Here is a 16,214-nt window from a genome sequence, read left to right as displayed (position 1 = left end):
AGAAACATCCTACAGTACCTACAGACCCCTAGCCCTCAAAGAAATGGCTGCACCTGTCAAAGAACAACTTCCCCCATTAGGTGAAGAGCTTGTGATCCACCCGTACAATGTTTTAGCGGTGCCGATTGGCTTACCTGGACACTCTGCACCAATAGCAGGGCCTGCGTGTCATTCTGGTCTGCCAGAATGAGGTCCGCCAGCTTGTGGATGATGACATCCAGAGGGCCCTGCTCCTCCAGGGGCCGACTCAGATCCAGCTGCACACAGGGAGTGAGAGGGAGAAAGAGTGCTCAGAAGTTAGGCAAGATAAAAATCAAGACACCTTGTTTTATTAGTTGATAATATATGGGGTCTGTTCCAAATGCACCCTATATAATGCACTACCTTTGATGAGGCCTATGGGTGATGACCACACTTAGGCCAATCCTTTGGGGTTTGACCCAACAGGTCAAAGACTTTGTTTTTGCTAAAATTAGGCCCGTTCAAAGCCTCCATTTCCCCCCCTCTCTCGCCAAAAACGATACGACCATATGGGCTTTACAGACTAGTTCTGGTAACAACAGCTGGGAGAAGAAAAAAGCAGCAAGGAACATTGTCTGCTTCCCAAATGACACTATTCCCTATATAGTGCACTACTTTTGACCAAGGTCCTGTCATTTGGGAGACATTATGTAAGGAGTAGGGACCCGGTCATATGGTCAACGGTCCAGCGCTGGCACCAAATAAAGGAGCAGAAACAGACCTACCAAGTCGTGGGATGAAATTGAGGGGGAACATTTTATTTGGGAGGCCTCTGGGGCCTGTTCCCTACAAGGCTCTAGTTTAATCAGGGAGAGGATGTCTGCATCCAAAATGGCACCCTATTCCTTATAAAGTGCACTACTTTATGGGCCGTGGTCAAAAGTAGTGAACTAAATATGGAATAGGGTGCTGTTTGGGACGCACAGTCTGGAAATGTTCTAGCGGCAGGATCAGAGCCTTCTTCTCGGCTGATTTAAGAAAACATAATCATGAGAAGGCAGGCAGAGAGAGGCTGGCTGATGAGTTCAGCTTGGGAACTCATCATGTAAGTTGAAGGTGTAGGGTAAAAAGTTGTCCCTAGACGCTGATCTTGGGTCAGTTTTGCATTTCCCCCCACGAATGGTTAGGATTGGGGAAGCAAAGATGATCCTAGATTGGTACCTACGGGAAATTTCACCTCAGAGCCAAGACAGTCATTCCTCATTGTGTCCTAAGTGAGACCGCAGAGAGTGGGTTTGTGTACAGAACTCCTTTTGGCAAAGGCTCTTAGGAACATGAAAGCCACCATTTGTAGCCGCCAGCACTGTGCATCTTCCAATTGATCAGGTTTGTAAACCGCACTGAGCAATTGGAGGGGAATGTGTGCATTAGCAAAGCCAACATCTTTCCAGAAAGTTCACACCCCTTGACTTTTACAGATTTTGTTGTGTTGCAGCAATTTAAAATTGATTAAATTTAGATTTTTTTGTTCACTGGTCTACACATCCCATGATGTAAAAGTGGAATTATGTTTTTTGAAACGGTTATAAATTAATTAAAAACAAATGTCGTGTCAAATATGCAACCCCGTTATGGCAAGCCTAAATAAGTTCCGGAATAAAAATGTGCTTAACAAGTCAGATAATAAGTTGCAGGGACTCACTGTGTGCAATACTAGTGTTTAATATGATTTGAATGACTACCTCATCTCTATACCCTACACATACAGATAAGTGTAAGGTCCTTCAGTCGAGCAGTGAATTTCAAAACACAGATTCAACCAAAGACCATGGAGATTTTCCCCAATGCCTCGCAAAGGCACCTATTGGTAGATGGGTAAAACAAAAACAAAAAGCAGACATTGAATATCCCTTTGAGGATGGTGAGGTTATTAAATTACACTTTGGATGGTGTATCACTACACCAAGTCACTACAAAGATACAAGCGTCTTCCCTAACTCAGTTGCCTTAACGGAAGAAAAGCACTCAGGATTTCACCACAAGTCCAAAGCAACTTAAAAACAGTTAGTTTAATGGCTGTGATAGTATTGTGGCGTAAATACAATGTTGTTGATCCATCCTTAGGAGAAAACTAACCTAATTGACAGAGTGAAAAGGAAGCCTGTACAGAATACAAATATTCCAAAACATGCATCCTGTTTGCAACAAGGCACTAAAGTAATACTGTACTATATAAAAATGTGGCAAAGCAATTAAGATTTTGTCCTGAATACAAAGTGTTACGTTTGGGCCAAATCCAATAAAACATTACTGAGTACCACTCCTCACATTTTCTAGCATAGTGGTGGCTGCATCATGTTGTGGATATGCTTGTAAATCGGTAAGTACTGGGCAGTTGTTTTTTTTATTTAAAAAAAAACCCAGAATGAGCTAAGCAGAGGCAAAATTCTAGGAGGAAAACCTGGTTGTCTGCTTTCTAACAGACACTGGGACACAAATTCACCTTTCAGCAGGACAATAACCTAAAACACAAGTACAAATCTACACTGGAGTTGCTTACCAAGACGACATTGAATGTTCCTGAGTGGCCTAGCTACAGTTTTGACTTAAAATCTATGGCAAGACTTGAAAATAGCCATCTACAACCAACATGAGAGCTTGAATAACTTTTAAAGACTGTACAAATGTCCTACAATCCAGGTGTGTAAAGCGCTTAGACTTACTCAGTATGACTCACAGCTGTATTTATTTATTTTATCTTTATTTAATCAGGTAGGCCAGTTGAGAACAAGTTCTCATTTACAACTGCGACCTGGCCAGGATTACTTACTTACTTACTTTATTGTCCCCATGGGGAAATGTTGTTGCAGTGTCATGTACACATTTAAAGTGGCGTTAAATACAAAACAAGATTGACAATACAACTTTCAATAACAGTCACGCACCAATAAAAAAAAAAAAAAAAAAAAAAAATTAATTTAAAATTTAAAAAGAAGAAAAGACTAGCCTGCTGGCCTTACGGGGTCAATGGGAACATTTGCCCGAGCTATTTAAAAGGGATATCACACCTGGCACAAATTATTGTCTCGTTCTATTTTTCCTGCTGAGGGGTGCCCTATACCTGCGCCCAGAGGGGAGTAATTCAAAGTCCAGGTACAGGGGGTGACTTGGGTCTAAAATGATTTTGTGAGCCTTACGGAGGGCCCTGACCTTAAAAATCTCATCCAGGCCTGTCTGTTTGACTCCAAGTACCTTGCTTGCTGTGGTAATAATCCTTCTCAGCATGTTTCTCTGACTGACAGTGGCATTGCCAAACCAACAAACACAAAAAGTTAAAATACTCTCAATAAAGGATTTGTAAAACAGAGTCAATATAGTACAGTCTATATTAAAAGAACCCAACTTTTTTAGAAAGTACAGTCTCTGTTGGCTCTTTTTGTAGATCTGGTCTGTACATTTACTCCACTGAAGCTTACTGTCCAAAAAGACACCCAGATATTTATATTCCTCTACAATTTCTATATTCTGGCCTCTGATAGATGTTGCAGAGGTAGGTGGTGTTCTCTTCCTGAAGTCTATGCACATCTCTTTGGTCTTGTTAGTATTGAGGACCAAGTGTGATTCCTCACACCACTCTACAAAGTCATCTAGGACCGGGCCATGATGTTCCTCGTCATCATGCAACAGGCTGATCAAGGCAGTGTCATCAGCGAACTTAACGAGGTGTCTGTCAGTATGGGAACTAGTACAACTATTAGTGTACAAGATTAAGCAGAGCAGTGTGACAAAAACACAGAGTTAAACATGGGATAAACAAACGTACAGTCAATAACACAATAGAAAAATCTGTATACAGCATGTGCAAATGAAGTAAGGAGGTAAGGCTGCAAAAAGGTGATTCTAACAGACTCAGGGGTTTGAATACTTTTCGCATTCCATTTTCAATAAATTAGCAAAAATACTAATTTTACCCATTTTGAATTCAGGCTGTAACAAAATGTGGAATAAGTCAAGGGGTATAAATACTTTCTAAAGGCACTGTACACCCAAACTAGACCATCATGTTGCGTGCGCTGAAGAAGAAATATACACATACGTTATTCAATAATTTCACCCATACTGCTCACCCGTGACCGAGCGTCTGCGGAAGTTTACATACACTTAAGTTGGAGTCCTTAAAACTCGTTTTCCAACCACTCCGCAAATTTCTTGTTAACAAACTATAGTTTTGGCAAGTCGGTTAGGACATCTACTTTGTGCATGACAAGTCATTTTTCCAACAATTGTTTACAGACAGATTATTTCACTGTATCACAATTCCAGTGGGTCAGAAGTTTACATACGCTAAGTTGGCTGTGCCTTTAAACAGCTTGGAAAATTCCAGAAAATTATGTCATGGCTTTAGAATCTTCTGATAGGCTAATTGACATCATTTGAGTGAATTGGAGGTGTACCTGTGGATGTATTTCAAGGCCTACCTTCAAACTCTTGAAGTGCCTCTTTGCTTAACATCATGGGAAAATCAAAAGAAATCAGCCAAGACATCAGAAAAAAAAAAAAAAACTGTAGACCTCCACAAGTTTGATTCATCCTTGGGAGCAATTTCTAAATGCCTGAAGGTACCACGTTCATCTGTACAAACAATAGTACACAAGTATAAACACCATGGGACCACGCAGCCGTCATACCGCTCAGGAAGGAGATGCGTTCTGTCTCCTAGAGATGAACGTACTTGTGCGAAAAGTGCAAATCAATCCCAGAACAGCAGCTAAGGACCTTGAAGATGCTGGAGGATACAGGTACAAAAGTATCTATATCCACAGTAAAAATAGTCCTATATCGACATAACCTGAAAGGCCGCTCAGCAAGGAAGAAGCCACTGCTCCAAAACTGCCATAAAAAAGCCAGATTACTGTTTGCAACTGCACATGGGGACAAAGATCTTACTTTATTGGAGAAATGTCCTCTGGTCTGATGAAACAAAAATAGAACTGTTAGCCCATCATGACCATCGTTCTGTTTGGAGGTAAAAGGGGGAGGCTTGCAAGCCGAAGAACAGCATCCCAACCGTGAAGCACGGGGGTTGCACCATCATGTTGTGGGGGTGCTTTGCTGCAGGACGGCCTGGTGCACTTCACAAAATAGATGGCATCATGAGGCAGGAAAATTGTGGATTTATTGAAGCAACATCTGGCAAAATGGCTTAAGGACAACAAAGTCAAGGTATTGGAATGGCCATCACAAAACCCTGACCTCAAAACTATAGAAAATGTGTGGTCAGAACTGAAAAAGCGTGTGCGAGCAAGGATGCCTACAAACCTGACTGTTACAGCAGCTCTGTCAGGAGGAATGGGCCAAAATTCACCCAACTTAATGTGGAAAGCTTGTGGAAGGCTACCCGAAACATTTGACCCAAGTTACACAATTTAAAGGCAATGCTACCAAATACTAATTGAGTGTACGTAATCTTCTGACCCACTGGGAATGTGATGAAAGAAAATCTCTACACTATTATTCTGACATATGACATTCTTAAAATAAAGTGGTGATCCTAACTGACCTAAGACAGGGCACTAGGATTAAATGTCAGGAATAGTGAAAAAATGAGTTTAAATGCATTTGGCTAAGGTGTATGTAAACCTCCGACTTCAACTGTATGCTTCGGCAGGGGAGAGGTAGGTAACCTACACACTGGCAAAGATTTTCAGCAAGCAGACAGACACTGGAAGAAGTTTGATTGACAGATGGAAAAGCTTTGCATAGGCTCTTTGTTGCATTTTTTTGTGGGATTGTTCCGGAACCATATAGATCACTTTTGTTCCCGGTTCCGATTCTGTTTGGTTCCAACTCCCACATACCATAGTAAACCATCTGTGTTTAAAATAGTCCTGCTTCAACAGGGTTGACCTGTGTGTGTGTGTGTGTGTGTGTGTGTGTGTGTGTGTGTGTGTGTGTGTGTGTGTGTGTGTGAAAGCAATTAATTTCTGTAGAAAAGTTGACAAAGTATCTATTCTATTGTCAAACAAGGTCCAAGATCACAGTGCAACCTTATTGTCTTGGGGCATTGCCAACAGACATTCGAAAAGATAGACCAATTCAATTCCAACAGAAATTCTTACTTCTGGCGAGGATGTCCAGCCAGGTCTAATATTCCCAGCTCATGTAATATTTATGGCAGAGGAGATGATTTATCAAGTATGTATCGAACAAGATTGGTGGACTTGTCAATGCAGGGCATTGCTCCGCCTAAGGAGATCGAGGATTCCAAAGAAAACAATATCTTCCATATCGTAGATATAGTATGCATGCAAGGTTGGGATTAACCATTTTTTATTGTTTTGAATCCCTATTCTTCAGTCTGACATTGGTGGAAATATCCAAAGTGTCAGCTCAACAAATCTGATTCCGATGCTTTCTGCCAGGTCGATAACCAACACTGGTTTGAGACACTGACTACACAGAACTTATGTTTCTGGGGGTTGCTCTTGACCCAAAAAGGGGTCCCCCAAATATTATCCAGAAATGACCTAAATTGGACAGGAAGAAAACAACGTTGCCCAAAAGAGAAGAATGTGTCACAGGTTGGACTGCTCTCTAGGCAAAGGATGTCAACACAATCCATGAACAACCTTTGGAACAACAAATTCTAGCTGTTCAATCGCAATCCCCAAGCCCTTGGTTAACAACTGAAATAAGACAGATTGCATCCAAAAATGGTACCCTAGTCTCTATATAGTGCACTACTTTTGCCCATAGCCCTAGTCATAAGTAGTGCACTACATGGGGAATAGCACACCATTTGCAATGCACCCATTGTATCTTATCTGCCTACACCCAAAAACATTGATAAAGAAGGGTCATGTCTGTAGTAATGGGGAGGTGGCTCAGGCAATGATATGGTAATAATGAAGACCAAGGAATTCAAGAGAAGAGGCGATAAAAAGAGGGGACGTGATCGTGGCACAATAACTCACGAGTAATCAGCTATTACATAAACCTTAAAAAGAAAAGTTCACCCATTTTGAATGTTATTATCTCTGATGTTATATCGATTCCCTGGATCAGTTCATGTGTATCTGTTATTGGCATTCGAGCAGGCAGAAATCCGTCTGGTATGACGTAGCACTGTGATAAAGTCGCTCTCACTACACTGGAAGTTAACAGGAATACGACTTTTAGATTGACATGTATGACAGATGATTTCAGATTTCAATTCTGTTCGATGGCATAACTCGGGAGGGTGCTTTCTCGAATGAGCCTTTTAACATCTTTTTGCGAAATTCCTACCTCGAGAAATGTGTAATTTAACAGAGGGTCTAGCAGGTGTTGACAAACACTTATGAACAAAATACAACTTTGGAAACGAGGTCTGGCCAGGTGTCTGCCTCTTTAGTGCATTGCATGGTGCTGTTGCCAAAGATACTATAAAAAAGGAGATAGGAATCCAATGAATCTTGAACAAGGCAGGTGGTGTAAATGCTTTAAAATGACCTGTCATTAACTCGGCTACCTCCTGCGCCTCGACCTCCTTTCCAAAGTTTAATTTTTTGTTTATAAGTGTTTGTCAACACCTGCTACTAGCTAGCCAGGTTGCAATGGCACCCGCTTCGCCTGGAATAGCTAACGAACCATTCCAGCGCTGTAGAAGCAGTGTTTATTATGCTCTTGCCCGGGAAAATATTGACGATCTGAAGTTCCAATGTGGGAATTGTTTGCTTGCGGAGGATTACAGGCTTGAGGTGGCTATCCTTGGCAAGCAAATTCTGTGTTAACTTACGGGGAAAACGCAAACTGGAACTCTCGTTCTTAACTCGTGGCGACAAACCGCTCGGGCCTGATGGATGTATCCCTACCTTGTCATCAGTCCCTATCTGAATGGCCTGTGCTACCGGAACTTGCCTACCAAAGAAGTCTCCTCCATCTGCTTCTCCATTGCGTAGTGGAGTAGACGGAGAACAGCAAGAAGATGGAACCAGCGCTGATTGGAACAATGTTACAAGTTGTGGAAATCGAAGGCAACGGCATGCTGCTAAGCGGACTGGAGTGTCTGCTAGACGTTCTGAGCAGATTGACATGTGGAATAGCTTCGCCGCACTGGTGCCTGATCTACCTGCGCCTTCGTCGCTGGGACTGCCTGTGTCCAACTACGCGGACTCCAGCAGCAGCTTAGTTGTCGAATTCCACTCCTTTCCCTCTCTCCGATCTGACTGGGTACTGCCTGCTCTGGGAGGTCTGGACCTATCACTGGGAGCAGCAGGCGAATGCTATCCTGCTTCTCGTGGGCCTGTGAAATGTTCCACAAATTGTGGGAGGAATGGGCGGATTTCCCCATCCCCTTCTCCAGCCGTCGTATTGGGCAGTTCAAATGGTAAGAAATTACTCAGTCCCTGGAGCAAAAACGTTATGCTATCCAGGAGCACAGGACATCAATAAGCTGCCCCCAAATATTTTAAAACTGCATCAGCAAACAGTCTATCATAATGACATTGAATCTCACATGAACTATGAAGGGCAGCTCAGAACAGCTGCAGTGGTCTAAGGCACTGCATCTCAGTGCAAGAGGCGTCACTACCGTCCCTGGTTCGATTCCAAGCTTCAACACATCCGGCCGTGATTGTGCGCCACCCTATGGGACTCCCAATTGGCCCAGCGTCATCCGGGTTTGGCCGGGGTAGGCCGTCATTGTAAACAAGAATTTGTTCTTCACTGACTTGCCTTGTTAAAAGGTAAAAAATGGATTAATTTTTTTATATTTTTTATTGGGTCTCTGCTTGACACAAACAACCGCCCCATAATATCTGGCCCTGTGCCCTCCCTAAATCGTGGCATTGAACATTTCAGCAGACTTTTAGCCCTCCATAACTGGCTACGAGACTATTGCAGCTATGGGTGTAACATTGATTGACAATTTTGATCCCTTCTGGAAACAAAGCTCGTTTCATAAAGGAGGAAGGGATCCACCCAAATAATTTGGGTTCCTGAATCCTTTCACAGCATTAAAAGGCTGCATTGAAACAAAGATTTATTAATGACCCAATCCCAGCTCAGTTATCCTTACTAGTTGGGGAACCCTGACTTAAAGTAATAATAAAATATTTTATATAGCACTTTTCATTACATAAGGAATCTCAAATACGTAGACTTACTCCGCAAACTATAATCTGCAAGACATTTGGGGCTGGCTTTACTGTAGCAACACTCAAAATTGTGAATTTAAAAGCAACAGTTGGACAATGGATTAAAATACTCCAGCTGTTAAATGTTTTTAATCTAATCAGATATTGACTGAATTACAGCACATAAAACAATGTACTGGCAGACAAATAATGGAGTTCAGGTAATGGTGAGAATTCGGGTATTACATTTATTGTAAAATGCAAGTTTCTTGTAATGCACTCATACATTTTAGTATATTAGTTTTTATACTTTGTGATAAAAATCAAGAAAACTGTGCCTCATTTTCATATATGCTGGATTTATTTGCATACATTAATATAAAGCGGATGCACAGGGCTGCAACCACCAAAAACCTGCTTGGTCTAGGCCTACCTGCGCCGTCTAGACTGCCTCAATTTCCGTTGTCCACTTGCATAATTCAACAAGTGTGTAAAGAAAGGGATACTCACACGATTGCAGATCTAAACGCTTGGCTCTAGATTACACCCACCTATACTTACATCCCTATAATCCAAGTGTTCCTTTTCGGAAGTTGCTTTCATTCAATGCATCTAATTTGTAAACATTTCAACTGTACTAAACTAAAAACATTTTTTTTTTTACAATTGTACAAAAAAAATCCACCCACCAAAATCAAGTTATTTCTTGTGATGCAAGTGTTGAGACCGTGCTTTAAATTCCAGACGAAGCACAATGTATTCCATTGAGCTCATTTACCGGCCTCACATCAAGGGGCCTCATGAGCTGGGCATAATACAAAAATACTAATAACATATACAGTACCAGTCAAAAGTTGACACCTACTCATTCAAGACTTATTATTTTTACTATTTTCTACATTGTAGAATAATAGCGAAGACATCAAAACTATGAACACATATGGAATCATGTAGTAACCCCCCCCCAAAAAAAGTGTTAAATCAAAATATATTATTTGAGATTCTTCAAAGTAGCCACCATTGTCCTTGACAGCTTTGCACATTCTCTCAACCAGCTTCATGAGGTAGTCACCTGGAATGCTTTTCAAACAGTCTTGAAGGAGTTCCCACATATGCTGAGCACTTGTTGGCTGATTTTCCTTCACTCTGTGGTCCAACTCATCCCAAACGATCTCAATTGGGTTGAGGCCAGGTCATCTCATGCAGCACTCCATCACTCTCCTTCTTGGTCAAATAGCCATTACACAGCCTGGGGTGTGTTGGATTTATTGTCCTATTGAAAAACAAATGATAGTGGGACTAAGCACAAACCAGATGGGGAGGCGTATCGCTGCAGAATGCGGATGAATATGTATGAACTTTCCAATTTGTAAGTCGCTCTGGATAAGAGCGTCTGCTAAATAACTTAAATGTAAAATGTAAATGTAGCCATGTCGGTTAAGTGTGCCTTGAATTCTAAATACATCACTGACAGTGTCACCAGCAAAGCACCCCCACACACTCATACCGCCATGCTTCACGGTGGGAACCACACATGCGGAGATCATCCGTTCACCACCTCTGCGTCTCAGAAAGACAGCGGATGGAACGGAAAATGTCACATTTGGACTCATCAGACCAAAAGGACAGGATTTCCAGTCTAATGTCCATTGCTCGTGTTTCTTGGCCCATGCAAGTCTTTTCTTATTGGTGTCCTTTAGTAGTGGTTTCTTTGCAGCAGGTCGGCATTTTCCGGATTGACTGAACTTCACGTCTTAAAGTAATGGACTGTTGTTTGGCTTGCTTATTTGAGCTGTTCTTGCATTAATATGGACTTGGTCTTTTACAAAATAGGGCCACCTTCTGTATACCAACCCTACCTTGTCTCAACCCAACTGATTGGCTCAAACGCATTGAGGAAAGAAATGCCACAAATGTATTTAAGGCACACCTGTTAATTGAAATGCATTCCAGGTGACTAGCTCATGAAGCTGGTTGAGAGAATGCCAAGAGTGTCCAAAGCTGTCATCAAGGCAAAGGGTGGCTACTTTGAACAATCTAAAATATATTTCGATTTGTTTAACACGTGTTATTTCATAGTTTGTTTTCACTATTATTCAACAATGTAGAAAAAAAAAGTTAAACCCTTGAATGAGTAAGTGTCCAACCATTTGAATGGTAGTGTATAAATACTAATAATTTCTCAAATTGAGGCCCCCCTCTGCATGCTCCGCTCAAGGACCCACAACCCTACACGACCCACTGTCGTGGGCTTGCTCAGCGCATCACTCTTATTCGGTCTTGCCTCAGCAGGTTGGTTCAGCAGCAGCAAAATCTGCGGGAAGATTCAACGTAGAAAAGGAAATGGAGAGGAAGGGGGCATTTTGCCTGGCCACTGTGCCCAGGTTAGTGGTGTAAAGTCTGGTTTGCTTGCTGTTTGTCGTTTTAGGCTGGGTTTCTGTACAGCACTTTGCGATATCAGCTGATGTAAGAAGGGCTATAAAATAAATTTGTAGCATTTACTTTGTACTTTTACTCAAGTCTGTCAATGGAGTACTCTTCCACCACTGTACTTAAGAACATTTTAAACCAGATTACCAGTAAAATACTACTTAAAAGTAAAAAAGTGACTTTCACAAGAGTAATTTTCTATTAGGGTATTGTGAACCATCCAGAGGTTTGGGGGCCAAATGGAGTCAGAGGGGCGGGGACACTCCGGGAATCCCCGAAAGCATCCCTTATTACCGGCGCAAGGCAAAGGACGAGGCTATTACGCATGAGAAAAAAAAGAGAATGGAGAAAGGAACGGACAAAGAAATAAGGAGGAACATAGAACAAAGGACAGAACATTGAAAGACCAAGAACAGCTTAAATGAAGAATTTATGAGTGATTCCCGGTGCAGCGAGCCAAAGCCAAGATTAGCCACAAAAGACCATTTAATTAGGTGATTATGGAAAGTATCTTTGGTTTGTAAGTGAAGTGCTCTGTATTGAGGCAGGATTTTGTTAACCCTTTCTTGAACCGGTCCCCTCTGGAACGATCACAGTTAATTTTTACTCAAGTATGACAATTGAAGAATTTTTCCACCACTGCCAGGTTAGTGAGGCCACATTGACAATGAAAAAGGCCTTCAAAAAAGTGAATTAGGCCATACAACCACCTTCAGAAAGTATTCACACCTTTTCCACATAGTTGTGTTACAGACTGAATTTAAAATGGATTACATTGAGACGGTCACTGGCCTACACACACAATAACCCATAATGTCAAAGTGGAATAATGTTTTTTTAAATGTTAAATTAAAAAGCTGAAATGTCTTGAGTCAATAAGTATTCAACCCCTTTGCTATGGTAAACCTAAATATAAATAAAAAAGCAGACATTGAATATACCTTTGAGCATGGTAAAGTTACTAATTACACTTTGGATGGTGTATCACTACAAAGATACAAGTGTCCTTCCTAACTCTGTTGCCGGAGAAGAAGGAAACCACTCTGGGATTTCACCATGAGGCCAATTGTGACTTTAAAACAGAGTTTAATGGCTGTGATAGGAGAAAACATTGTAGTTACTCCACAATACGAACCTAATTGACAGAGCGAAAAGGAAGCCTGTCCAAAATAAAAATATTCCAAAACATGCATTCTGTTTGCAACAAGGCACTAAAAGTAATACTTCAAATCCAATACATTGAGTACCACCCCATATTTTCAAGCATAGTGGTGGCTGCTTCATGTTATTGTACAATCCAGGTGTGCAAAGCTCTTTCAGGCTTACCCAGAAAGACTCACTGCTGTAATCACTGTCAAAAGGTGATTCTAACATGCATTGACTCAGAGGTATGAATACTTCTGTAATTGATATGCCCTCTGCCTCCAAATCACTAAGTCCGCCCATAACATAACGACTGCGGAAACATTTGTAATGACAACAGAGTCATATTAAAGTGACTAGTGGATTTTGCATCTCTCAAAGACAGGAAATAGGTGGCTGAAAAGGAGAGTTCAGGTGAGTGGGGCATGCGCGTTGCGACACTCACAATGGGTTCCCATAGGAGAACCCATTTTTGGTTCCAGGTACAACCCTCTGTGGAAAGAGTTCTACCAAAAAGAGTTCTTCCAAGGGTTCTCCTATGGGAACCGAAAAACCGGTTTAGGTAGCATCTTTTTTTATAAAAGTGTAATTTACTGTTGCCTGATGGAATACTCTAAGCACAAAGGGTCCAACAAAAACCCACGGAAAAAAACAAGACTCACGTTAAAAGTGAAGAAAGTAAGTATTAGACCATGCCTAATTGAGCAGTGTTCTATAGCTTACCACTAACGCAACAAGTTGATCATTAACAAATATTTATTTAGTGTCTTGTGACAGCCGACCTATGACTGGGTGTTCCCCGCCCAAGGATGACATGTGACAAGGAACCTACTCAAAGTCCACTCTTACTTCAATACAATAATGTGGATTTGTTCAAATGGTTTTCTAGTATCTTGGTAGCATTAAGACCATTGTTAGTTCCCACATAAGGTGCATCGGTAGCGTCCGAACAATAGTTGCACTAAAACATAGTAGCCCAAGTCTCTTTTTGCGAATGATAGGCTACTTCAACAAAAATGGGATAAACAATTGTTAACATTTAGTCACAATCATTGTTAAAGAACAAATCCAGGCTGAGAGGACAGAGAAAAGTGCTTCTTCTTTGTTATCAGCTGAACTGTCTGGCAGACGGTAAACAGCTGGAGGGAAGCCCTAAAGCCATTACAAATCGGTACATTATGGTAAAGTTGCGGGCACTAAAACAGTTTTTACAACAGGTTTGGTGGTGGTGACAAGCCATCACTAGAAGACGCATTGCAGTGATTATTTGGCCAGTACTGCAGCGCAACCTAACTTTTTATTGCATGTAACTGTAGGTATAAAATTACCCATTGCAAGACTGGGGTGAAGATAGTCATGAGAGTGGCAGAGCTGGGGATCAAACTCCGGTCTCCTAGAGCAACGTGTGGTCTGGAGTTGGAAGCAGCGCTACTGCCAGACCAAACGTATAAAATACATCTTAATCCTGTTCACGTCCATAGATAAAACTCAACCCTAGGTGGTTGGCATCACAATCAATGTACACAACTGTACTCAAATTGCTTAGATTAAAAATTTTCTGACATTTTTATGTCTATGCACACGTGACTGTGCTCGTTTATTTGTTGATGCACATTTAAATGTCTGTGCATGCGAGTGTGACAGGTGCGTTTGCGTAGATGCGGCAGGTCCCAGAGAGAGCTTATAGAAAAGTGGTTCCATAGCCTTTCACATCTACCTTCTTCAAACAAAAGACATGCTGACTTTGGGACAGTTCCCAGGACATCTTTTCAAAATGGACAGACGGCAATGAAACTTCAAATGTATACACATTGCAAGATCAAATTTATCATGCTTAGGGTCATGTATAAAATGCTGGCCAGGCCAATATTTTGGCTACCCTGACTATGCCCCCATACTTTAGGATGACAATGCCCCCATCCACAGGACACAAGTGGTCACTGAATGGTTTAATGAGCATGAAAACAAAATGTCCACCATATGCAATGGTCATCTCAGTCACCAAATCTCAACCCAATTGAACACTTATGGGAGATTCTTGAGCAGCGTCTGAGACTGCGTTTTCCACCATCAACAAAACACCAAATTGAATTTCTCGTGGCAGAATGGTGTCACATCCCTCCAATAGAGTTCCAGACACTTGTAGAATCTATGCCAAGGTGCATTGAAGCTGTTCTGGCACAACTCCCTAGACACTATGTTAGTGTTTCCTTTATTTTGGCAGTTACCTGTACTTCATCAGTTTAACACAGAACCATGTCATTGTGATAAAGTGGTCTTGCAAATGTTGCAAATTACAAGCAAAAGTCAAATTTACACACCTGTAATGTGCAAACAGGATAACAGAAGCCCAAAATAAAAAAAGTATAATAATATTGGTGAGACTTAGGCCCAATTCTGTATAAGGATTGCATGCGAGCAGTAGTGTGAACACACGTAAACGCTGTTTATGCACCGTTTATTTTACGTAGGAGTTTACCCACCTATTGAGGAAAAATACATCTAAAATATAGGGAGCATTACTTTACTCACAGCAAATGGTGATCCGCGTTAACCCACCTATTTTTTAACACCTAGTGATTCATAAAAATCAACTCTGTATTAATGTGAAACAGCGACACTGTTCGCCCCAGGGGCTTGATCATTTTTATTCTGTTAACAAAACGGAGGCGAGGAGCATCCAGCAGTGTGGTAAATAACTTTGTTGTAATATCCCAAACAGACGTGGCAGTTTCACCATTAAGGATTCAAGCATTACATGTACCTTGTATACTGCCTGTGATCATTAGACAAGGGCTGCATCACATAATCCACATGGAACATTCAGAAAGAAATATGATATAGAACAGACGTGAATGACACTTAGATTAAGCAATCATGCCAGCTCTTAAATCGTGACGTCTAATAATACATTATAATAATTTGGTGGGTGCTTATACATGTGTGTATTATATACATGTGTGAACTGGACATTTGATTTTTGCATATCACAACACCCCCTGATACACCCTCAGCGTGGGGTCACAGCCAGGGTCAGCCTGGAGCAATTAGGGTTAAGTGCCTTGCTTATAGTGCTGAGTGATATACTGTAATGTTATTTTTCAGTTTCAAAACTCATTGACGACATCAGTTGAAATACATTGTTTGTTTTTTGCCCCCCTGAGCTCAACACACATTCTCACTGCAGTTTATCTAGAGATCAGTCAGATCAAGCCCGAACAGTGCGATGTATACTGAAAAAAAATGCTACAATTTTAAAGTTGAGTTACAGTTCATAAAAGGAAAATCTGTCATTTGAAATACATTCATTGGGCCCTAATCTATGGATTTCACATGACTGGGAATACAGATTTGCATCTGTTGGTCATATATCATTAAAAAAAAAGTTAGGGGCATGGATCAGAAAACCAGTATGTATCTGGTGTGATCACCATTCGCCTCATGCAACGCGACATCTCCTTAGCATTGAGTTGATCAGGCAGTTGATTGTGCCCTGTGGAATGTTGTCCCACTCCCCTTCAATGGCTGTGCGAAGTTGCTGGATATTGGAAGGAACTGGAAAAA

At 41.3% G+C, this 16,214-nt stretch overlaps 1 protein-coding gene across 9 annotated transcripts in view; it reads right to left on the bottom strand.

Annotated features, from left to right (window-relative positions):
• Positions 1-16,214, bottom strand: part of itpk1a (inositol-tetrakisphosphate 1-kinase a) — a 69,447-nt gene that overhangs the window by 31,741 nt on the left and 21,492 nt on the right. For all 9 annotated transcript variants that reach the window (XM_071370447.1, XM_071370448.1, XM_071370446.1 and 6 more), the window contains one exon: positions 135-257. In XM_071370447.1, coding sequence (XP_071226548.1) covers positions 135-257 — 123 coding nt within the window. The remainder of the gene's footprint in view (positions 1-134; positions 258-16,214) is intronic.

This window comes from Salvelinus alpinus, chromosome 27 (assembly GCF_045679555.1).
Source record: "Salvelinus alpinus chromosome 27, SLU_Salpinus.1, whole genome shotgun sequence".
In the NCBI taxonomy this organism is placed as follows: Eukaryota; Metazoa; Chordata; class Actinopteri; order Salmoniformes; family Salmonidae; genus Salvelinus; species Salvelinus alpinus.
Note: the sequence above shows the minus strand (reverse complement) of the source record. Positions and strands in the feature narration are given on the sequence as shown.